Genomic DNA, 24725 nt, shown 5'->3' with positions numbered 1-24725 from the left:
TTTGGTGAGCTGCGCCAATGTGGAAACAGCTTTTGGCGTATCATTTGGGGTTTGGGTGTATTTTCGGTTGGATTGAACGTCAGTTTGTGCCTTATTGGCTGCTTGCGGCCAGGTGACGAGCTTTTTCGGTGTCATAGGTACCGAACTAACATACTGCTTGCAAGAGGACAAGTTGGAATAAACTTGCTCTTGGAGAGCATCAGAAAAAGCACTGTCCTTTTGTCTTTTTTCGGTGGTTTTTCTGGTTTGGACTGAAACCAAGATGGCAAAATACGCTCTGAACGGGCAGGCTGGTAATTCAGGACACTATTGAGCTAACCAGTTGTATACACGATAAAAAACACTCCATTTTGGTTTGAGTCTTGTAAGCTAAGTACCAGAACTTCTGATACCTTCATGGGGATTTAATGTGGCCACAGCCGGTTCCAAACCCGGTTGAGATATACAAAGGAAATCCCCTTATTGTTTGACACTGGTTGCCGTTGTCTCCGTTAATTGTTGCGTCATGCTGACCCTCTTTGACACTAATGTCTGCCGATCTTCTCATAAATTTTGAAATTTTGAATAAAGCACATTCCTATAACATTCATCGTTTGACTTGTATACGCGTCGCGAGTTAAAAGCAGTGATCTCTCACAGTCGTCCTTCCAATGCCCAATGTCGTTCAGATATAACTTGGACGGAAGCAGACGGGAAGAAACAGATCAAGAACGTGCTGCCGATGAAGAAGAATCTAGAAGACGATCGAATCGTGGATCCCATGTAAGCTTCGCTGATCTTAAAGTTTGAACTTTTTGAAACCAGAAGCTGGAGCATTTCGATAAATCTATCGATCTATAACAAATCCCAATTCCTGTATTAGGGACCTCGAATAGCTCCGTTTTCAAGGCACGAAGCTGCATCCTTTGCTTCCAAAGTGCTGGTTTACTCACAGCATGAAACTCCTTGGACCAGAAATGTTGACAGAGCTTTGTTTCAAGGCATGCTGGCTTATTCAAAGACGGATTTTCCTCGTTTTCTACGTGATGAATTTATAAAAGCTCACTTCTGAACCCCTTTACGCTACGCTTAGGCACCACAGAACCACCTTTTCGACGACACTCACCACAATACGATGAATTCAAGGAATTCTACATCAAATACGTCAATCTACGAAACACGAAAACCTTGAATGAAATCACCGCTGCTGATACTGCAAGAAGGCCGATTGCTGCTTTTGCATTGGAGACCGAATGGATGCTCATGAAGACAGCCCTGCAGTTGTTTCAAGACTATAGTGTGAAAAAGCGGACTGCCTTAGAAGAAAAAGTTACAAAGGATCGTGCTGCTTTACCAGTTTATGCTTTTCGCGAGCAGGTAAAGCTAGGGTTTGTGATGTGACATCCATTAGCGAAAAACCAACAGCAAGACCTGAAGATTGAGGTTTTTCCCACTCAATACTGCTTATTGCCTTTTCGATAGATTGTTGAAGCAGTCAAAACCAACCGTGTCGTATTGATTGCTGCTGATACAGGTAGCTTTATTTTCGGAGACGTCCTGATTATTGCACACGATCTCATCACTTTTTATTCAAAGGTGCCGGCAAATCTACACAAGTCCCACAATACCTAATTCAAGCAGGCTGGGATCGTATAGCATGTACCCAACCTCGTCGAATAGCGTGTTATTCCCTTGCACGACGGGTCAGCTACGAGAGTTTCAACGTGTATGGATCTGAAATCGCATATCAAGTACGATTTGAAGGGACCAAGACTGCCAAAACAAAAATTCTGTTTTTGACTGAGGGGTTGCTTTTGAGGCAGGCTGCTGCGTAAGTTTTGGTGAATATTGGTTGCTTGTTTGCAACGACAGGTCCGCTCACGAGTCTGAGTCATCGCACCACCTTGCTCTTTAGAGATCCAATGCTAGCACAGTATTCGGTCATCATTGTGGATGAAGTCCATGAACGACATATTACATGTGATTTCTTTCTAGGCGTGCTGAAACGATTGTTGGTCATTAGACCTGATGTCAGGATTGTGTTGATGAGTGCTACAATCAATGCTCAATTGTTTTCAGAGTATTTTAATGCTCCTGTCATTGAGGTAATGTTTGGGTCCTTCCGAGGACGGCAAAAAAGGTCTGTGTATATTCCCAGACTTGACCTTTGTTTTGCCAAAATAGATTCCTGGTCGAATGTATCCAGTAGCGATACACTATTTGCCTAGTGAAAAAGAAGATCCAAACCTGGTTGATGAGAAGATAGCTGCTGAACGTCGAAAGTCGCGAGTCAAGCAATCCATCGCTTCCAAGGGTGGTAAAATCTCTGCAGGTATGGTCGAGCCATAAAACGTTTGGTAAATTAGTCTCCATGGCCAGAGCTCACATTTTCGTCTTTTCAGCACCATATCTTCAAATTATGGAACGCATCGATCAAACAATCCCAGAATCTGAACGTGGTGATTTACTCGTCTTTGTCTCTGGAATGCAAGAAATGACTACACTCTCAGATGAATTGAGAAATTATGCACAGCATACCAAGAAATGGATTGTTTTGATGTTACACTCTACATTGTCCGTTTCTGAGCAAGAAAAGGTATATTCTGCAAAAGCTGGCCTGTTTTGTAGCGTCTGCTCATGTTTGATTTGAAACTAGGTGTTTGATATTGCTCCTCCTGGTGTTCGTAAATGTATTCTTTCTACTAATATTGCCGAAACGTCTGGTAAGTGCGGCATTCAATCACACAGTTTTCAATTTAAACTCTTTTGTCCATAGTCACCATCGACGGCATTCGATTCATAGTTGACTCTGGTAAGAAATCTTCACGATCCTTTGCCCATGCTTCTATCTCAAAATATTACATGTGAATAGGCAAAGTCAAGGAGATGGGTCATGACGCAAGTGAACTATGCCTTGTTCTATCTAGCCTGGAAACTGTTGTAACATAACTTGCTTTAGGTCTCTACCGGTGTCTCTAAACTTGCAGAATACTGGATTTCGCGGTCGTCTGCCAAGCAGAGAGCTGGTCGTGCAGGTGAGATATCATTCAGACCCTTCTTATGATTTTTTTGTCCTCCTCCTCGAGTTGAATACGTCGCTCTCTTTAGGGCGTACCGGTCCAGGCGAATGCTATCGCTTCTATTCCAAAAACGAATATGATAAACTGAATGAGTTTCCTGTACCAGAAATTTCAAGAGCACCACTCGAATCGGTCATGTTGCAGATACGGGCTTACGGATTGGGAGATCCTCGTCGTTTTGATTTCATTGAGGTGTGTTGAGATGTGGGAGAATTTCTTGAGCTACATTCAATGCATTGTGACGTACCATGTTTTTTTCTCTCTAGCCACCACCTGAAGAACACATCACCTACGCTATAACTCGATTACAAAATCTGCAAGCTCTAGATGCTCAAGAGCAAATCACACCTTTGGGGCGTGTCCTGTCGATACTTCCTGTTGATGTTGTTTTGGGGAAGTTGATGATTCTTGGAACGGTGTGTTGAGACCGAAAAAAGGGAATGCGATGCTGGTGATTCAGTTGGGCCTGAAACTCTCTTTCTTAGATTTCTGACCTGATCAATCCAACACTTATACTGGCTGCTGGTTTGTCCATACCGTCACCTTTTATTCGCGTTGACGAAGGGAAGCTAGACATCATACGAGTATGTTTGTATTTAGTGCGAGTAGTTTTTCGTTGTTTAGACTTTTTCTTTCCGCTACTCAGAATCGAAACGAGCTAATGTCAGAGGATGGTGATCCATTTACATTGTTGAATCTGTTTTCAGAATGGTTGCAAGTGAAGTCACGAAAACAGGTGAATGTTGCCATATTGTAGCTGAGGCTATTTTGGCCGCTTACCCTTTTGATATTTGATTGAGTAGGAATCAACAAAACAATGGTGTATTCGTCGTGGTGTCGAAGAGCAACGATTATATGAAATGGTCAAACTCACCCAACAGTTTGAGCAAGTGTTGAAGGAGAATTTGACTGAAAGCAATGACGATGATGGTGAAGGGGAGGCACCAGTTTCAAAGGAGGAAGACGAAACTGGTAACGATACTGGAGAGAGCGTTTTGGGCAAGAGACGTCGAAAGGATGATGCTGATTGGAATGTAAGTTACTTCTGCTACCTCGACGTACTTGACGAAAATGACGTATGTTTGTTGTTTGGTCATTTTCCCAGGATCCTGCAGCAAGACTACGACGACGGCAAACAGCTATGTTGGAACGTCAGAAACGGGAACAAGGAGCTGGAAAACGTAAATTTTTGAAGCTGGAAACTGACGATGATGCTTCCCTAGATGTGGATGAAGCACCTAGAGGTAAGCCAAAACCTCAAAACAGAAGTTACTCTATTGTGACACATAGTGTCTGGTACTACGTTAGATATTGCTGAGGCTTCCATCAACGAACTTGAATTTGCTTTAAAGCACGATCCAAAGCATTTATTGGAAAAATCATCTGTTGCATCCTTGACGAATCGAGATATCTCGTTACTGAAATTGATACTGTGTTCCGGGTTGTATCCTCAAATGGGCATACGAGATGACGCCAATGCACAGAAACGGACCACTGAACATGTTTTCCATACCAAAGCTAAGAGGTATAATCGTACGTATTGTAAGTTGATTTTTTCTTTGACTTTATAACTTGATTCGATGTAGGTTCGTATTTATGCATCCTACGAGCGTCTTTGCAGTGCATCCAGAGTTTCTGCTTCCTAAAGAAGGTGGGACGAATTGGAATGGTGCAGCTACATTTTTTTCGCTGGAATCTAACGCCAAGTTGCATTAGCGGGTCCAAAAATGAGGACACCTATAGGATTTGATCAAATGCGTTCTGTCACTGCAGATACCAATGCCCCCGAACTTGTCTGTTATGTTGAGTTGCTTCAAACGACCAAACCATTTTTAACAAATGTGTTTCGTGTGCCATCAATGCCATCTTGTCTTCTCTTTGCTAGATCCAGTACGACACTACTCAATATTGGATTGATTAGTCGGAAGGATATGTCTTAACATTCTCCTCATCTAGTGGATTTATCATGGGACTTTCTACATATCGTTGTGGACGGATGGCTTCACTTGTCATTCCCCGACCGAGAAGTAGCTGAGAAATGTTTGATATTGTCTAATTGGTTACGAACAGCTTGGGATTTGCTCATATGGCGACAGTTGGAACGCGTACAATCCAAGTTGGGAATTGCTCCGCCTCCCAAGGATGATTCTAACGGTGCTGAAGTAACTATTGGTACTGTTGTAACAGATGTGCTTGAACGAGGGAGTCCAGATGAGGATGCTGGAGTCAAGGCCAGAAAGAAAAGATATGTAGAGTTGACTCATTTTGAGTTTGTACCTCATGCTGTTATGAGACTTCGAGAAGATTGGGTTAATGGATGGTTGAGACGTGGTGTTAATGATTTTGAGGAGTTGGAGTCCCAAGACGTCATGGGTATGTACCATTGAGTTTTCTTGACCTCTTTTCTTCTATTGATGCCAAAAAAGCTGACTATTGTGTTTTTTACAGACCGATTGGGTCAGTTTCTCGATATTGAATTCCTTGGAAGGGTAGAGAGACTGAGAGTCCAAGACCTGCATCTTTACGTATGTGCTGATGATTATTGCATAGTATTGGCAGTGGTTGACATCTCTCTTTCACCATAGTTTGGTTATGATCCTTACAAAAGTTACGACTCATCACGTGTCGAGGCAACTCCAAGTCTCAACTATTTCTTCGCACAACGGCCACCAGCCATGTCGTCGATACTAAGAAATCTACTCGAATTGCCAAATGAGCAGGACTTGGAGCCATCCACTATGCCGAAAGAAGTCAAACCACGTCCAGCTGTGGTTCCAGTCAAGTCGAAGGACGATGATATGATAGCTGTTGTCGAACCAAAAGCTGGTCGACAACGATTTGAATGTACAAACTGCAACAGCATTTTATTATTGACGCCGATAGAGATTCTTAGACATAAGCAATCGTGTAAGTAACATGGAGCCAACATTGTAGAAAGACAGAGAGCAAGTAATATATCATTTGCATGCTTATGAGTAAGTGTTTTTTTGGATTACTGGTGTTTGGATTCGATCTGAACGAGACAAGTCTGTGTGGTGGACGTCTGTTAAATTAAACTCAAAACTCGAGCACCACTTCACTAACCTCAAGCTGATTGGACGGCAAGTCCAGAACCTACCTTCTAGGTTAACCCTCAAGCTCGACGGGAAACTTGCTGGGGACATGTTTTTTATAGAAATGGTTAGACAGGTGCCGCAAAAGCACAATGACTAAGGTAGGTTCTGAATGCCCTCGATGAAGCCTCATGGTACATAGGGACCTTTGAAGACATGTCAACGAGGAAGTGACGGGAATGACGAAAACACAAATGTTACCCTGCATGCTCCAGGGACCATATCCAACGGGTATCTGAAGACTTCTAAACGAGCACTGTTGGCAGCGCCGGTTGAAACAGACGATTAAATGTTCCAGAGTCGAAATGAGGTTTACGAGTGGTTACTCTGGGACCCTCAATAAAACGAGTCCACGCTGCCCTACAGAAAATGTAGCGTTCCCTCGGAAGAGGCTAGAGGCAACGTAGTGTGCCCAAACTTGACGAATGAGAACCAAACTTGATCTAATAGGCTCTAACAGACCAAACCATTTCCTAAGCACCGATCAAAACGAAGCATACATTTTCCAACCGACCCGATCTTTATTTCATTGCTATTCTATATTAAACACTCTGAAGCTCGTTCGATGTCTACATTGGTTTACCAGGGCACGACAGTTCCATCATAGTTGTAGAATTTACCACTGTCAGCTTTAGTCAAGCCATCAACGACTTTTAATAGCGAAGTAGCAGAGACATCGGTGGTGATAGCGATTGGGAAGTCTTTGGCAGTGACTCCAATACTGGCAGCCATATCAGTCAGTACCAAGCCAGGCTAAAAACACAATGTAAAGTCAGACTTGAAACAGCACAAATGCAAATATGTCAGCTATCTCTTACATGAGAGGTAATAATAGTAACATCTGGGTTTACAGCGGCCAGTGTGGCAGACAACATATTCATTGCAGCTTTAGAAGTACGGTAGGCTGGTGATGCACCATAGCCGATTGTTTCGGTGGTAGCTTGGATAGAGCCCATGAGAGACGATATGTTTAATACTTTGGCGTTGGAGCTTTTTGATAAGAGTGGGAGGAGCGCGACTGTTACATAGTATGATGATAGGGCATTGGTGCTGAAGCCGTCCAAGAAGTCCTTTCGTGGTCTGGACGAAATGGATGTGATCAGGTTAGGAAACCGTTCTTGACAAACGGTATCAGGTTCGCGATCAAGGTCTTTGCAGAAAGCCAAACTTACACTTCAGCAAGGGTAGCCCGTGGAGTAGGCAGAATACCAGCATTGTTAATCAGCACATCCACACCGTTGGGGAAAGCAGCTGTGACTGATGACGTAAAGGCCTTGATCGAGTCGTCACTGTCGACATCCAGAGTAAAGATGTGAAGACGGCCGGGATAGTTCTTTGCCAGTTCAGCTAGTTCTGTAGCTTTTGCTGGCGTACGGACGCCTGCAACGACCTGGGATTTATCGTTTTGTAAAAGGGTGTATTTTACGAGAGCGAGACCGATTCCCTACGAGAAAGAACGGTAATTGTGAGTTGAGGAATTGATTGAAATGCAGTAAGAAATGCAATAAAAAATAAAAAAAACTCTACTCACTCGGCTGGCACCAGCGACAACTACGTTGTGAGACATGGTTTGATTAGTGATTTAAGAACGTGAGAAGGAGAGGTAGGTAGATTTGGGGTGTTAAGCTTGTTGCTATAGAGCTTGTTGTATTTTTTTGTTGAGATTGAGTGGAGGAGTTTGATTCTGTTTGCTTTTAACTTATAGTGGTGGATTATTCATCTTTTCTTCGTAAGCTGACAAACTTGACAAAAGCTGAGTTTGAAATTCTGATAAATCACAATCAGGCCAGCAACTGCAAAGCGTAGACGACTGCATTGTATCATTGCTTGAATATTCAGGGTTTGTAACAAGTTATCATTCGCTATATGATACTTATTGCTCTGGAAACAGGAGGCTTTTTTTCAAAGTGTGAGAAGCCGCAAACCGACATAATGGCGAGACTGTCGCACTGATTCTTGCTAGTGCGAGTGGCCACCGACACACGTGCACATAGAACGATCTCTATTATAAGATCCTAATCTTCGAGTTAATTTCACGTCTTCAAATTGCGGGGATTGTTTACTCCAAGTTTCTCGGAGCGTGACGCTACACACTACCCCACTACAACAACTATTGAGACGCGTTCCATTTATCACACGAATTGGGAGACACTACGCAATATTTCATAAAAGCAGCAGTTGAGTTTGAAGAATGTTGAAATTAGACAAACTCTTGATTGAAAGGTCAGACGTCAGGCAATGTGAGTAAGCCCATATTGTAAGCCAAAATAAGTATAGATATTTGAAACCAACCAACGTTTATTCAACACGTATGCAGTATAGAAACAGTTTAATGTGCATCCTCATTGTGAGGTTCTTGGTCTATATACAATATTGCCCTTTACCAAGGCAAAGTAGTTCCATCATAGCTAACGAATTTACCACTATCAGCTTTCGTTAAACCATCAATAACCTTCAATAGAGACGTAGCCGACACTTCAGTAGTAATAGAATTGGGAAAGCCCTCTTTGATTCCGGCACTTGCCGCCATATCAGTTAATACGACACCAGGCTATGAAGAGAAGTATTTCAGAGTCAGTCTTATCTTGCCAAGTATTTCAGCAATGGGACGCTTACATGAGACGTAACAATCGTGACATCCGGATTAACGGCAGCCAAGACAGCAGACAGCATATTCATAGCAGCTTTAGAAGCACGGTATGCTGGTGTAGCCCCGTAAGCGATTGTCTCGGCTGCAACCCCGATTGAGCCCAAGAGAGATGATACGTTCACCACTTTGCCGTTGTTGCTCTTTGATAACAGTGGGAGGAAAGCGACAGTTACGTAGTATGATGATAAGGCATTGGTGTTAAATCCGTCTAAAAAGTCCTTGCGAGTTCTAATCGGCGGATTTGATAGGAGTGAGTTCATAATTTCAAACATCGATGAAGACGCTCTGGGCAAGCAAACTTACACTTCAGCGAGAGTAGCTGTCGGAGCAGGCAGCACTCCAGCATTATTAATCAACACATCAACCCCATTTGGGAAAGCAGCTGTGACCGATGCAGTAAAGGCCTTGATGGAGTCGTCGCTGTCGACATCCAGGGTAAAAATATGCAGACGGCCGGCATAGTTCTTTGCTAATTCAGCTAGTTCTGTAGCTTTTGATGGCGTACGGACGCCTGCAGCGACGTGGGATTTATCGTTTTGTAACAGAGTGTACTTTACAAGAGCTAGACCAATTCCCTGTGAAACAGGAAGGTAATTGTGTGTGGTAAGTTGATCGAATTATACAGTACACACTAAGAAAATCGGAGAATAATCAAAGGACTCTACTTACTCTACTGGCACCAGCAACAACAACATTGTGAGACATGCTTTGACTTAAAACGTAAGAAAACGGCACGGTGTAGACGGTGTAGATTTGGTTGGGGTGTTTAGCTTATTATTACGGTCGTGTACCTTTGAGTGTCTTGTTGAGATTGAATGTAGCAGCTCGTCTCTGATTCCTGCCTTTTTATAGTCTTAATTATTCATCATCCCTTCTTTAGGCTGACAAAATGCTGGGTTTGAAATTCAATCGATCATCGATTTGCCATATTGCCTATCAGAGCTGAGGAACGACAAAGAACACGCCGCGGGACGCGTTTCTGCTTGAATATAACGCCTAATTCGAGCGGAAACGTATTGCTCAAGGCGTGTGTTCCGCAAACATTGGCCGCGTTGCCGCAAACAAAAATAACATGTGTCTTTTAGCACTAGAACACTGCAACTAGAACGTAACCATCCAGCACGTTTCCAATACAGTGATCTTCTTGATTTTCATCAAACTTTTATATCTAAACGGACGAGTTCATTTGAAACAGCGTACACAAGATTGCGAGTTCCGAGAATAGGTGCATGATAGTAAAGACTCGTGTGGCTAGCTCACTTGATGCCAATTCATTCTCAACCATTCTCCAACTCAGACGCCATACCGAAGGGCTTATCCTGCTTCTCATCAGCTTGGTATACTAATGGATTTGTTTGAAGTAACCACTAACCCGGAAAGTGGAAAATTTACAAGAGAAGACTACAAAGCGAACTGTGGACAAGAAAAAATTAACGAATCTACATTTTAATGGCAACTTTATTCAATTTCTATGCTATTCAAACACCATGCATGCTTGTTATTTATTCTAATAATCTTTACCAAGGCAGAGTAGTTCCATCATAGCTCAAGAATTTACCACTATCAGCCTTCGTCAATCCATTAATCACCTTCAACAGCGACGTAGCAGAGACTTCAGTAGTGATGGCGATCGGGAAGTCCTCGGCATTGACTCCAATACTGGCAGACATATCAGTTAATACCAAACCAGGCTAAACAAAGAAAATAAAGTCAGTTCTCAACTTTATCATTGCAAAAACCGTACAATATGAGGTTCTTACATGAGACGTAACAATCGTGACATCCGGGTGCACAGCAGCCAAGGTAGCAGACAACATGTTCATGGCAGCTTTTGAAGCACGGTATTCAGGATTTGGCCCATAACCAAGCGTGTCGTGAGTAGCACCGATAGAGCCCATGAGAGAAGATATGTTTAACACTTTAGCATTGCCGCTCTTTGATAGGAGGGGGAGGAGAGCGACGGTTACGTAGTATGACGATAGTGCGTTCGTATTGAAGTTGTCCAAGAAGTCTTTTCGTGGTCTAGTGACGCGGCAGTGGGTTAGAGCATGTTTTCAAAAGTTTTCAACTACGTTCACCCAACAAACAGAACTGTTTTACCAAGAAGACTTACACATCGGCAAGAGTAGCTTTCGGTGTAGGCAGAATACCAGCATTGTTAATCAGCACATCAACGCCATCGGGGAAAGCGGCTGTGATTGATGACGTGAAGGCCTTGATGGAGTCGTCACTGTCGACATCCAGAGTAAAGATATGCAGACGACCTGGATACTTCTTTGCCAACTCAGCTAGATCTGTAGCTTTTGATGGAGTACGGACGCCTGCAGCGACATGGGCTTTATCGTTCTGCAAGAGCGTGTATTTCACGAGAGCGAGACCAATTCCCTGCAAGAAAGATCAACAACTGTTAGCTGATTAATTAAATTCAATGCGCTCAGAAATGAGATAATTAATATATGAACTCTGCTTACTCGGGAAGCACCGGCAATAACGACGTTATGAGACATGATTTGTTTTTGTGGTGTGGTGAATGGAGTTAATATGTGTGATAGTTTTGATCTAGCTTGATTTTATGGAGCTGGTATGTCTTGTTGCGATGGAATGAGGAAATGGTCTTGAAATCGCCTTCCTTTTATAGTCTTGGATTTTTCAGCAGCTTTGTTCGACATGCTGACAAAAAGCTGAGTTTGAAATCCCAGACACTAGGCGTTGTCAATCAAGTTCAGGACCTGCAAAGAAGTATCTACGGCCATCCAGTATTGCTTACGAGATTGATGATTTGGGTCTGATCTCGATATGAGTCTTATTTCTCAACGTGTCTCCAACAACAAACTCAATTCAGGCGCCGCAGATCAAAATATATCCAACCCGGCGGTACGAAACCGTTGCGAGAGAATAGAGATTATAAAAGATATGTCAAAACGTTGTAATTGATGTGGATTAAACCTGTTCATGAACAAGCCCAAAGTCATTTTAGACACAGACGAACAATCACAGAGGAAACAGTGTTGGATTGACCTTTCATATGCTTCATAACTGCAGAACGTTACTGCTGGTGTCAAGTGAGGAAGTGTTAGAACAAGCGATACTTAAGTTGGACTTGTCTCGTAAAACCCGTATATGTGATCCCTAAAGTGAACAAAGCTGATCCTTGAACGGAATCAGCCCACTAACCATGATCTTAAAACAACGTGAGCATGCATATTTCAGCCCAACTAATCTTTATTCTACTGCCATGCAATATATAACATTTTGATGTTCCTGCTTTAGACTACAATTTTTTCTACCAAGGCAAAGCAGTTCCATCATAGCTCAAGAATTTACCGTTATCAGCCTTCGTCAACCCATCAATCACCTTCAACAGCGACGTAGCAGACACATCGGTAGTGATTGCGATTGGGTGGTCGTTGGCATTGATTCCGATACTGGCAGCCATATCCGTTAGTACGACACCAGGCTAAAAAGAAGTGAAATTAATGAGTATGGATGAGCTATCAAAACAAAGGAAGATCTTCTTACATGAGAAGTAACAATCGTCACGTCGGGGTTAACAGCAGCCAAAGTAGCCGACAGCATATTCATTGCAGCCTTAGAAACACGGTATGCTGGCATTGCCCCATAAGGAATTGTGTCCGGGACTAGGCCGATAGAGCCCACAATAGACGATATGTTTAGGACTCTAGCGTTGGTGCTCTTTGATAAGAGGGGGAGGAGAGCTACAGTTACGTAGTACGATGACAGGGCGTTCGTGTTGAAGGAGTCCAAGAAGTCCTTCCGTTGTCTGTTTGGTAGGTTTGAACGGGCGTGAGTTTATGATTTCACAGTTTGATGACGGCTTTTGGCAAGCAACTTTCTGACAGTAAACTTACTCATCAGCAAGAGTAGCCCGTGGGGTAGGCAGAATACCAGCATTGTTAATCAGTACATCTACACCGTTGGGGAAAGCAGATGTGACCGATGCAGCGAAGGCCTTGATGGAGTCGTCACTGTCGACATCCAAGGTGAAGATGTGAAGACGGCCTGGATAGTTCTTTGCCAATTCAGCTAGCTCCGTGGCTTTTGATGGAGTACGGACGCCTGCAGCGACATGGGCTTTATCGTTCTGCAAGAGAGTGTATTTCACGAGAGCGAGACCAATCCCCTACAAGAACGAGCGGTCATTGTTAGTTGATTAATTGATTGAAATGCAGTAAGAACTGCAATAAATACTAAATAAACTCTACTTACACGACTGGCACCAGCAACAACTACGTTATAAGACATGATAGTTCTTTATGTGTGTGAAGAGGTTGGCGGATAGCTTTGCGGATGAGTAGTAGCTGTTTCGATAACGGCTCTATCGGTTCTGTTGATATTGATTGTAGGAATTTGTTGGAGGTCGTCTTGGGTTTTATAGCCTTGGACCTGGGCCTTGGATTATTTATTCTTGCCGGTTTGCAAGCTGACAAACAAGCTGGGTTTGAAATCTGAGACATGAGACATTGTCAATCGAAGTTCAGGAACTGCAAAGAAGGATCCAGGCGCAAGCCGCAATTTGTAGGTATGACATTCAGCCCCTGGTCTTCAGTGCAAACTTATTTCTGAACGTGTGCTCAAATAAAAATCGGTTTAGACGCGCATGTGAAATACATCCAAACCTGTAATACGAAACCCTTGTGAGCGAATGCAGACTGTAAAATCATATCACGAAGCGATATAACTGACATGAATCAAACTTGTTTATACATAAGGACGAGATCTTTCAAAGACAGCAGAAAATTACAGAGAAAACAGTGTTCGGATGTAACAACAGGACTCATATAGTAAACTGATTGGGTCCCAGTATATATCCAACTGGTATCTAAATCATTTCGAAATAAGTTAAGTTCGAGAGTCATAAACGAAAAAAATACACTCCAGCTTAAAGTTATGTCAATGAAGCAAGCACTTACAGAGGTATCATTCATATCCTGTACCAGCGCATTCAGCGTAGCTCCATCAGCAGTATGTCTCCAATCCTGCCATTCTCCAGACTCGAACTTGAAATACTCGAAATGTGCCACCATTTTTAAATTGGGCATCCATAGGCGAGTTTCTTTCGACATGTATAGTTGCTTCCACCATCCTTGTTTACGTGGTATTCCTGCTGATGTGGAGCCGGGGTATGGTGGGTTGTTGGAGTCCCTAAAGGTGAAGATGGTTCAGTCTGGGACCAAAAACAATCTAAGTCCGATTCCCAACAATGGGCCTTACGTGTAACCACCCCAATGATATTCAGCAGCTCCTTCAGCAAGCGCATATGGCTTGCCTTGCTGAACAGCGAAATCGTAGATGTTGTAGAAGGACAAGTCGGAATTCTCTGTTCCGTTGCCTGTTGCAGTATCAACAAACTTGTAAACCCAGTCGGGTGCATCTATGATAACCAAAAAAGCTTAGCCTGTCGCTGCCTATGAGTACACTCGTTGTATGTGGGGCTTGCTCACCATTGGCGTCACTCCAATACTGGTTTCGCTTAAAGTAGAGCGAATTGCCAATCCAGTCTACATATTTGGCACCAGGCCAAAATGGAGTCCACGCTATACAAATCCAAATGCTGTCAGCCAAGTGCATCAAGCTGCGATTAATGTAACTTCGTGAACGAATCTTTTGTTAGGCTTACGATCTAAACATGGGGGGAATGGTTAGAACAAAAAAAATAATTCAATAAAGTCAATCGATAGTAACAGGACGTACTGTCTTTCGCATCAATGTTCCCATCCTTATTAGTATCCATCAGCTGCTTGTCATTATAACTCGACGGCCATCCGAAAGGAGAACTGTCTGGCCCAATAGTATTTGGGGCCCATACGAGAGCCGTACTCTGAAAACGAACGAAAAATGTATGAGAAAAGGCGATATCTTCCTTTTTTTGCAGAAACATCAAATGCTTTACCGTAGCACCATAAGTCTGCAAAGCAGTCCACAGCTTGATCCAAGACTGATTGAATGCAGTCGGCTGTTGGCCATACGACATCCAATTAGCATTGAATTCAGGCTGCCATCGCAACATGAGCGGCACTCCGCGCTTGTTGACGTCGGCACAAGTGTATCCAATGTCTAATATTTGTAGAAAAACACTACTTAGCACTGCAAAAAAGGTTGACGACACTAAATAAATGGTGCTCACCATTGTAGACAGCGTCCGAGATACCATATCCACCAGAAGATATTGTTATTCCCATCACAGCACCCAAACTTCTCACACCTCCCATGTAGTTGTATATCGTCCATTTCGCTCCTGAAAAATCACCATTAAGAGACCTAAAGAGTATCCGCAAAAGGAAAATCAGATTCAGACCCAAAAAAATGACTTTCCGGGGATTCCCGTTGATGCGATTTTCCACATACACGAAAAACCAAAACACAGTTGGTCCAAAGTTTTGCAGCGTCTTGCTAGCTCCTAGTTTCTTTGCCGCTGACTGGAAGGCCGCATTCCATTCATTAGGTTGTTGTTTGTACGGTTGTAAGTAATTCCTAACAAAATTGTTATCTATCGTCCATTCTGGATTATAATACAACAACACGCTGACAACTCACGATGAATAAGATATATGAACACCAAACAATATAGCACTGTTGGGCGGTTCGAGTACCACACGTTTACGAGACGGAGTGCGATAAGCACAAGCATCAAATCGGATCTTTGTGAATCTGAAGAAGTGTGGGTCGTATCCAGGATGTGTGGGACTGTATGCACCTGACTTTGGATTAAAGTAGAATTTTCCGAAATAAATGTATCGTATTCTTGTATAGTATTCTCCTCGTGAAATTGCAGTCTATCACGAATCAAGAATCGAGTCAGAGGACTGAAATTCAGACGGTAGTTCAAGGTAGTTCGTTCCTTTCTTGGCACGTTAACATCGAATGTGCAAAAACCAGTCACCAAGGAAACGTACTGGATCTGAGGTATTGCCACCTGCCAGCAGGTTGTGCAAATTGATTGTGATTGTCTGTTGTCGTCCGGTAGCAGGCACAAAGATTGGGTCTGTTCTGATTGTTGTTGCGACACTCGAGCAAGTCCCATCAAAAATATCGAAAGCGATACTAAAGTAGGACACGGGCGGCACAGTGACATCAATCAAAAGGAATGTGTAGTTCTAGGTCGTGTTAAGAGAGTGTGTCAATAAAAAAAAAATCTCTAACTCAAATCAAGGGACACTCACGGTAGCATCAAATCCACATTCCTCAATCCCAGGCATCGGAAATCCAAACAAGAATTCGACTTCTCCACCACCAGGTGTTCTAGGAGTGACATTCAACAACCCATTCTTCTTTTCAGGACTATAGCTCGACACTCCGTCGAAATGATAAGTGCCATTGTATAGCGTGGTTATGGTATTGTTTCCAGCGTGGACACCAGGCACACTCATGTCATCTAGCATGTAATAGAGCATTCCTGGCGAACCAGGACAATTCGCAGCCGTATCGTTGACGTCGTTCCCCGATGTATCTACGGGACCTGTGGAGACTGCATCGTATCCTTTACCTAGACAGTGGTACGGTTAGGACGTTGAGGTTGAATGGTACATGTTGGTCGAAAATGTGGTGTTTGATCCAAGGTTTGCAATGTTGGAATTAGACAAACCCAGCATGTGCGGGCCGATGGAGCAATAAGAAAATGTGGTTTGAATGTGGTTTACGTACTATTCCACCATGCACCGTTAGCAGGCGTTGGTTGACCAGCATGGACGAGAACATTTCCCAGAAAACAACAAAAGAGTAATATAAGCTGCCGTATTCTATAGTCCATTGTCGGTCTAACTAGACTTGAATACTGGATGCCGTCGACTATATATTGGCATGCAATGTCCCTAAGGTTCCTTGCTCTAGTTCGTCGACTCCTGGGGCTTGAAGGTTTGGACGCCGTTTAGAAAAGGGGACCTCGCGATTACGTAAGGCATTACCTACACATTCAACAGGCAACGGCATGTATCAAATAAGAAGAATCGAACAGTCAAGATAAGATTCCACAGATTCAGGATTCAACAACAGCTTCCAGTTCCAAGCGTGTCAAACGTGTAAAACGGAACTCTAGCTAGTTGCGACAAAATTACCAAAGATCAAAAATGTGAGTGTAAACGCGTGTAAATTTCAAAATCGTCAGTTGTTCCAGTCAAAAGAATCAGCTATTCAGATCGAATCTACTCGTGGAAGAACCTCTACACCCGCTCATCGACGAGTCCAACAGCAGCCAAGTCAAGAAACACGCAAAACAGGCAAGTTCGAGAGGATCAGTTTGATCATTTGGACAAACTACAATCTATGGCTACACGCGAATAACTACTTTACGTAATATGGCTCACGAGACGCGTCGAAGACTGAGTGCCATTCGCTGCAAAGATAGCTACACAACCAAATGTGATTCTCACAGATTAAGAACCCCTGGAGTCCCGTGATTGTCTTTCGGCTTCAAAACTCATCATTGTTCTCGCCGGCTCATTGGCTGGTGTTGCTGCTGCTTAAGCCTGCTCAACAACACTTGACGGCTTCAGTATATACATTAGTCGATGCATAACATCCTAGCCAAGTTACAGTCGATATGATAGCACGTCGTGCATCTGATGTAAGTGGACCTTGTGTCCTAGTGGTGTCAGTTGAAGTGGCGGTTTCTTCAATCATCTGATAACGTTTGACATAACATTTGAGCTAACATTTGACATCAACAAAAACATAGTTTTCAGAGCATGATTTTTATCTCGAAATACTGAAATACTCAATCCGTGATGTCTTTGATCCTCGCCACCATTGTCAAGTTGTCATCCCTATTCCGGATCAGTTCGACAACGTCAAAGAATACCGACCAGCATTTCTACCTGGCTTGAGATCAGAGGCAAGTAAACATTGTGTCTTCAATATCATTGGAGGATGTTCATTCTGTCATTTCAATGATCAAGACGATGGTCGTGTGTCGTGTCTGACGACGAAAGATTGATTTGGAGGGAGCTGCAGTGGGATTTGATTCCTCAGCAAGCTCCAAATGTCAAAATACTACAGTTGCGAAGCATATGGGTTGACTCGCTCAGTAAATGATCCTCCGAAACTGATTGCATCTATTTGTCACGCTTCGAAATCGCGGGCCTCCGTCACAACCTTGTTAATGTTTACTTCCCAAAGGTCAAAGATGCTCTTGCTCAAGCCATTCGCCAAAACCTCGAGCTTCAGCCTGAAAGCTGGAAGCTTCTTGCTTATTTTCATCGTCAGAAAGACGATGGATCCAGCATCATCAAAATCAAGGTTCCTGCCGAGCAGCTGGTATGATACTGTTCAGTTATTAGATGTCAACCCGATATTCATTAACTTGACGTTTAGTATACTCGTGACGTGATTCTCTTCTGTGCTTCTCGTCTTCAGTCTCTGGAGGACGTGTTTTCCCGTGAATGTTTCTTTGGCATAGTACAATCAGTTCGGGATGTGAAAGACGATGACAGCCCTGAACACCGCGAAGAGGCCAAGATACTAGTAGTATTACCAGATGAAATGGCCCAAGAAACGAAAGACTCAAGTCGCAGGAAGGAAGAAATGGAGCCTACACTTTTGTATAGCAGACTGCTATCAAACTTGACCCCATCAGTCAGAATTTTATCTGGTGAGCAAGGGAATGCTTCTCTCTTGGACATCCGAATGCTCACACTTCTCCTGGCTTCATGATGTTCCCCTTTTGTACAACCGGATACTCACGTCGCTACTGTCTCTTTCATAGGAATTCTCTCAAAAGTCAAATCACCCATCATTCCAGAAATGATTCGAGCTTGTACTGAACCTCAAATCGAGATTGATCAAGGCACGATCAACATGGTCTGTAGTCATGTTGAGAAAATCGAAAGGCTAGACGACTCGCAAATTCGTGCTATGACGGCTGCATTGCAAAAATACGAAACTGGCACTCTCTCCCCTCTTTTGATTCACGGTCCAGGCAAGCACTTTAATGAATTGAATGAAACAATTGAAGGTTTGTGTTGATGTCTTTTTCTAGCTGGAACAGGAAAAACCAAGACTCTCTCACATCTACTTGGTATCTTGGGCATGCTGAGATATCGCACTATCCAGACTGCCCCCACAAACGCTGCAATCGCAGAAATTGGACGAAGGCTCATCAAGCTCATATCAGAAACACCGTCACTCAAGATGAGATTGGGTGATATTGTGCTGGTAGGAAGTGATGATGCAATGAGTGCAGATATGTTTTCCTTGTCTCTCAATCACAGAGTAGATGTAAGTTACTCTGGAGCGTCACGGCATGCAAATACTCACGATAATTCTTACACTAGCGATTGACCACAGCTGCCGCGAAGTATATTCAATATCAAAGATATTTGGAATATTTACTCCTGCAGTTTCCACTAGCTTACCACGATTATAAAAAAGTCGAAAATAGCACCCGTCCTCTATTGTCGGCCTCTGTATTTTTCTCGACATCCATCCATTCAACCATTGCCGAAATCATTCGCCAATTGGAAATATTCGAGGTTGACTTGCCTACATCTTGCGGTATAGATAAGGACTTGACTGCGAATGTGATGACTTTGCTGAAAGCAATGCAATCGGATGTGCCCACGACTTTAAACATTAAGATATCTGATGCAACTCTCCTTGACTTCGATTTGTCTGATCTCCGAGTATTTGGTATTCGCGAGCCCGCTGCTATTATGCAGACTTTAAGTCTCCTGTCTGGCATTATCCCTCCATCTTTAGCCAACAACTTGATGGATAAGGAATTCACCGCTCAACTGCTTGTTGAGCATGCTGTGATAGGCCTGTCCACCATAAACTCATCAGCCAAGAAGGTTTTCAGGCCACTAGTTCTCAAAGCCAAGATAATCATTGTGGACGAAGGTCAGTATTCCAACCGACAAACGCAACTGACAATCTAACCGTTGATAAAAACTTCTCTCCCTTTAGCTTCTCAGGCTGTCGAGGCAGAGACATTGCTTCTTTTGCATGCAGAACTGAAACTTCTAGTTCTTGTTGGTGATCATAAACAGCTCGCACCAACCGTGATTTCACAACTCGCAGTTGAAAACAGCTGGAGTCGAAGCCTTTTCGAACGGCTGCTGGCCAACAACTTCCCGTCGTTAATGCTCCAGACTCAATATCGCATGCATAAAGATGTATCACTATTTCCTAGGAATCAGTTTTATCATGGGCGTCTACTGGACTCGAAGTCGGTGCCTTCAGGATATTCCGCTATCTGGCATACGAATATCTACCCTGCCTACGCGTTCATCCATACGAAAGGTCGAGAGACGACGACGGCTAGTAGCAGCAAATCCAATGTCATTGAGGCAGAACTGATATGTCAGTTGCTGGCTCGATTGTTGGACTCCTTGGAACGTCGTCCAAGGTTCAGGCTCTCGATCGGTGTAATATCAGGTTATAATGGTCAAGTTACAACGATAGCAGAAGGTATCCAGAATCTGGCCTCTATCAGAAAATCCGTCGTAACGTATCATAAAGCACCAAATAACGAATCAAGATTGAAAACCAAAGTGCCGCCAACTCCAACAATGATTATTGATGGTCTGACCAGTATTGATGTGAGATCTGTCGATGGCTTCCAAGGTCAGGAACGCGATATTATCATATTCTCGGCTACCAGAAGCAATCAGCATGGACAGATTGGCTTTCTTTCTGATCCAAGACGATTGAACGTAGCACTGACGAGAGCCAAGTCGTCATGTTGGGTAGTAGGAGATGGTTACACTCTACATAGGTCATCTGGTAGTGAACTTTGGAAGTCTTTGATTCAGGATGCCAAAAGCCGTGGAGTATACTTTGAAGAGCAACCTGTAGCAACCAATCAATCGGTAATGGCAAAAAAATTGAAAGAAATAGTTGGTGAAGAGACGGGTTGGCAATATTGTCAATCGCAACGAACAGCCGCACCTCTTCCAAACGAGTTAAATATTATGTTCGAAAATGCTCGTTGGAAGATTCTTGTGTCACGAGCAGCTCTCGATGCACTACGAGGTGTAAGCGAGGGCTTACGAAAATCTCTTCTGTCGGTGGCCTCACAGCTAGCAAGCGGCTTTAAGAAAACCAGCTTTTCTTCCAAGGATGTTGGACAGTACAAAAAGTTGCTGAGATGGGTGGACTGGCAATCCTATAAGATCGTTTGGAGTGTCGGGTTAGACTCGACTGACTACAAACAATGTATACGAATCTGGAACATCTGCTCTAGTCAAGACTCTGATGCTTCTTTACGAAACATTGAGAAAATCTTGCTGTCGCACTCGCCAGAATATCTTGAGAAATGGTAAATTCGACGTCGGTTTGAGACCAGGAAGGGCCTATGCTGACTTATCCTTGCATTCTGGTAGCTGTCGTGTTGGCTACATTACCGACCCTTCTGGAAAGAAGGGGACAGCTCCACTGACATTTCCACGCACTCCACCCATCCCGTGGTATGCAACCAAGGCTACCAGCAACGTCTCTATGCCACTGGAAGCACAAAGCGAAGACCAACAAAAGGGCATGGATTTGGTCAAATCCTACGAATTATCAGCATCGGCTGCCACTTTATTATATAATAACATGATCTCAGATGTGGAATTGCCATTTGAGGTGTCTGCAGAAGAACGCCGATTGATTGATGCCAGTACAAGTTGCTTTATCCTGGGTCGAAGTGGAACTGGCAAGGTGATTTCGTGGCTGTTTTTGTTTTACCTCTTGTACGTACCAGATCCTGACTGCCTTTTAGACAACCATAATGATCAGCAGGATTTATAATCGACAAATGGCTTTTCTTCGTGCAGTAAAGCAATTGGAGGCTGACGATGTTACAGATGCACGACCTGCGTCTCCTAAACAGATTCTTGTCACCCACTCTGCGAAATTAGCTGACGCTATCAAAACCCATGTGAAGAAGCTGATGGAAGGATCTAAAGTTGAGATTACCCTCTCCACTTCGTCTGAAAGCATTCAAGAGCCATCTCCGGATGTTTTATTTGAAGTAAAAGAGGCTCAGTACCCAGTCATTTGTACCCTTCATAAGCTCTTGGAAATGATCGATGCTTGTGGTGGGAAAGGATTCTTGTCCGAATACAGCATTCGACCAGATGACGGGTTGGCGGCAGAGGTCGAAGATCTGGAACTTGCCGAAGACGTCGATGATGGTATAGAAGTAGAAGATTATGATGAAGATGATTTGATGAACGATAGTGCTTCAGGTCGTCAACGCAATCAAGAAGTGACATTCAAAAAGGTTAGAGTGTTCCTTTTGCAAAACATCCTGCTTTTGTGTGCCCATTTGTGTGCCTCGACTGACTAAAACTACTGTCAAATAGTTTCAATACTTCTATATACCAAGAATGACGGAACAGACGGTCAAAAAGTTTGGTGCTGATGCAATTTGGTCTGAGATTGTGTCAGTGATCAAGGGCTCGTCCGCTGCTTTATTTGGAGGACATATTTCTTTGCAAGGATACAAGGAGAGGTCGCAGAGTCGACGCTCGACATTATCTGAAACCGACCGTGAAGAAATCTTTAAAGCTTTCGAAAAGTATGAGTCCCTAAAGGCAAGAAAGAGAGAATGGGATTTGGGAGATTTCACCGCACATGTGTGGCAGAAGTTGCAAAACGGTCTCAAGTGTGATTTGATGTCCAATGTCTACATTGACGAAGTTCAAGGTAGAAGATACTTGATCGTTCAGTCAAACGTTCGTCCTTCTTATTATTTTCCTTTCCTCTTAGATTTGACTCAGGCCCAAATCTTGCTCTTCTCAAGGCTCAGTCGAGATATGAATGCCTTTATCTTTGCTGGTGATACTGCACAGACGATATCCTCAGGAGTGCAATTCAGATTTGAAGACGTCAGGAGTTTATTCTTTGAAGAATTCATTCCTTTTATTCGACCTGATTTGTCTACCAAAGGAGCCATCGCATCTCTGGTTCCTCCGTTAGAGAATCTCACTCAAAACTTCAGATCCTGTAATGGTGTCTTACGTTTAGCCAACAGCTGCGTAGACATGATTACCAAGTTCTTTCCAGATTCAATCGATAAGTTGCAGTCAGAATGTGGCTTTCAGGATGGGTCCTTGCCGGTTTTCCTGTTAGGTACGTCTTTTATTGTTTGTATCGCTTTTCTTTGTCTTATATACCTTTTCTAGACACTACGACGAGTGGGCTTTTGCTTCAATTATTTGGAAGTGACCGCCTTGGAGAATTTGGGTCAGAGCAGGCTATTCTAGTCCGCACAGAAGAAGATCGTGAGAGGGTACAGAATATCATAAAGGAGCAGGCTGTAATCCTCACTGTTTCGGAATGTAAAGGACTGGAGTTTGAAGATGTACTGGTGTATGGTAAGCATAAGGTGATTTCTACTAAGTGATGTCATCAAATTCAAATTTCGTTTTCTTTTAGATTTCTTTGCCTCTTCGTCATATTCTCGTTGGTACGTGATCACCAAAGATGACCAAGAGTCTCATCGTAAATTTGATGAACATCGAGAGGCAGCTCTCAACCAGGAATTGAAGGCATTATATGTCGCAATTACCAGATGCAAAAGCCGACTTTGGTTTTTCGACTCAAACCGCAGTGCAAGAGCTCCTATGCTTGATGTTTGGTCGAGCAGTGAGATCATCTGTCAGATCGATACCATTGAAGACGGCAATGAGGCCGCTCAAGGAATATCTGGTCTTGCAAAGAAGTGAGTTTTTGCTTCACAGTCTAGCTCGTATACTCCATCGCTCAAACTCCAAGAACTTCTTCGTCTCGCGCTCGTACTCAACAGCTCTCAATATTTATAGATCAACGCCCGAGAGCTGGTTTAACAGAGGCCAGGAATTATTCTCACGAGAATTGTATGGCCAAGCTCTTGGCTGTTTTGAGAAAGCGGAAGCCGTCGACAATGCAACCCACTGTCGCGCTCTCATTCATAAAGACCTTGGAATGAAGCACCACGGAATGGGGATGAAATCCGCGGCAATCAAAGAATTCACCCTTGCCTCAAATCATTTTGCAGCCATTGCCATGTTTTCCGAACAGGCAGAAGTACTAGTTCTCGCAGAAAAATTTGCGTTGGCTGTCGATGCTTACATCGCTGCCAACGAACATTCGAATGCTATAAAGTATTGTGTCAAGGCACGAGACGTGCCATTAGCAAAGAAGCTTATAGCCCTCAAATTTATGGCAGAAACAGACTTGAATGTATTTTGTCGCCAGTATGCGTAAGTCCCCTTTTTCCCGTTTTCCGCAAAAAATGGCATGCTGACATCCCCTTCGTTTTCGTAGCTTGATCTGTCACTCCAAGAAAGACGAGCTTGAAGTCAAGGCGTTTTTATTACTTGCTACGTCGCAAGGAATGAAACGTAAATTTGTTGAAAGATATGGTTATTTGGATATGATGGTTGAGCTGGAAGAGGCTGCTGGTGACTTCGAATATCTGGCGAATGTGGGGTCGTCTTTGATTCAATCAATTCACAGAAACGTCACTGACTGACTTATATAGGCATTTTTGGGTCAACATCATTTCATCAGAGCCGCAAGTTACTTCGACAAGGCTGGAAACGTACCCAAATTCCTAGAAACTGTCACCAATATGGCCGCCGTCTACTCAGCGCAACGTTTGTTTTCTCCAAAAAACTCACGTGAACATAAGCAGTTGTCTACATTGGTTGCATCGGCATTGTCGAAACTCGAATTCTCTTCAGCCCAAAAGATCCAATTGGATCTCTACTCGATGCTTTATCCACAATCCTCGGTACCCTCTCTTCACACTCTAGGAATGTCTGTGCCCTGTCTTCTCACTTTATGGAGGAGCCTAGTAGGTCAAAAGAACCCTCTGGAAATGTTGGTTGCGTGGACCTTGGTCAAAAGCATTGCTGATGCTCCTACCAAGACTTTATCAACCCTCCTAAATGTTGAGGTCGCAGTCGAAGTCCTTAATGC

The 24725-nt window shown here is 43.4% G+C and overlaps 7 protein-coding genes across 7 annotated transcripts; 2 read left to right on the top strand and 5 right to left on the bottom strand.

The window, feature by feature from the left end:
* Positions 1-657: 657 nt before the first annotated feature.
* SmJEL517_g01830 (uncharacterized protein) lies at positions 658-5974 on the top strand (the record flags this gene model as incomplete). Its single annotated transcript, XM_031167758.1, has 24 exons — positions 658-762; positions 863-1013; positions 1073-1356; positions 1462-1513; positions 1576-1810; positions 1895-2084; positions 2164-2311; positions 2382-2575; positions 2636-2702; positions 2756-2791; positions 2852-2881; positions 2967-3014; positions 3088-3251; positions 3326-3475; positions 3545-3643; positions 3706-3795; positions 3863-4093; positions 4165-4303; positions 4350-4584; positions 4646-4710; positions 4776-4949; positions 5016-5432; positions 5508-5584; positions 5645-5974. 24 exons carry the CDS (start codon positions 658-660, stop codon positions 5972-5974), a joined length of 3711 nt encoding a protein of 1236 aa, XP_031026367.1.
* A 777-nt stretch (positions 5975-6751) lies between these two features.
* On the bottom strand, positions 6752-7739 carry SmJEL517_g01829 (uncharacterized protein; the record flags this gene model as incomplete). Its single annotated transcript, XM_031167757.1, has 4 exons — positions 6752-6925; positions 6991-7252; positions 7345-7616; positions 7704-7739. 4 exons carry the CDS (start codon positions 7737-7739, stop codon positions 6752-6754), a joined length of 744 nt encoding a protein of 247 aa, XP_031026287.1.
* Positions 7740-8552: 813 nt separating this feature from the next.
* Positions 8553-9527, bottom strand: SmJEL517_g01828 (uncharacterized protein; the record flags this gene model as incomplete). The annotated part of the gene is made up of 4 exons (XM_031167756.1): positions 8553-8723; positions 8789-9050; positions 9126-9397; positions 9492-9527. The coding sequence occupies 4 exons, from the start codon at positions 9525-9527 to the stop codon at positions 8553-8555; spliced, it is 741 nt and encodes a 246-aa protein (XP_031026286.1).
* Positions 9528-10339: 812 nt separating this feature from the next.
* On the bottom strand, positions 10340-11329 carry SmJEL517_g01827 (uncharacterized protein; the record flags this gene model as incomplete). The annotated part of the gene is made up of 4 exons (XM_031167755.1): positions 10340-10513; positions 10583-10844; positions 10936-11207; positions 11294-11329. 4 exons carry the CDS (start codon positions 11327-11329, stop codon positions 10340-10342), a joined length of 744 nt encoding a protein of 247 aa, XP_031026279.1.
* Positions 11330-12105: 776 nt separating this feature from the next.
* SmJEL517_g01826 (uncharacterized protein) lies at positions 12106-13085 on the bottom strand (the record flags this gene model as incomplete). The annotated part of the gene is made up of 4 exons (XM_031167754.1): positions 12106-12279; positions 12342-12603; positions 12692-12963; positions 13050-13085. The coding sequence occupies 4 exons, from the start codon at positions 13083-13085 to the stop codon at positions 12106-12108; spliced, it is 744 nt and encodes a 247-aa protein (XP_031026278.1).
* Positions 13086-13617: 532 nt separating this feature from the next.
* Positions 13618-16590, bottom strand: SmJEL517_g01825 (uncharacterized protein; the record flags this gene model as incomplete). Its single annotated transcript, XM_031167753.1, has 12 exons — positions 13618-13662; positions 13754-13985; positions 14055-14214; positions 14285-14377; positions 14535-14661; positions 14734-14897; positions 14968-15101; positions 15189-15314; positions 15378-15616; positions 15737-15937; positions 16004-16326; positions 16485-16590. 12 exons carry the CDS (start codon positions 16588-16590, stop codon positions 13618-13620), a joined length of 1950 nt encoding a protein of 649 aa, XP_031026281.1.
* A 3754-nt stretch (positions 16591-20344) lies between these two features.
* On the top strand, positions 20345-21097 carry SmJEL517_g01824 (uncharacterized protein; the record flags this gene model as incomplete). The annotated part of the gene is made up of 1 exon (XM_031167752.1): positions 20345-21097. The coding sequence occupies one exon, from the start codon at positions 20345-20347 to the stop codon at positions 21095-21097; it is 753 nt and encodes a 250-aa protein (XP_031026280.1).
* Between the last annotated feature and the right edge of the window lie 3628 nt (positions 21098-24725).

This window comes from Synchytrium microbalum, assembly GCF_006535985.1.
Source record: "Synchytrium microbalum strain JEL517 chromosome Unknown SmJEL517_scf0006, whole genome shotgun sequence".
NCBI lineage: Eukaryota > Fungi > Chytridiomycota > Chytridiomycetes > Synchytriales > Synchytriaceae > Synchytrium > Synchytrium microbalum.
Note: the sequence above shows the minus strand (reverse complement) of the source record. Positions and strands in the feature narration are given on the sequence as shown.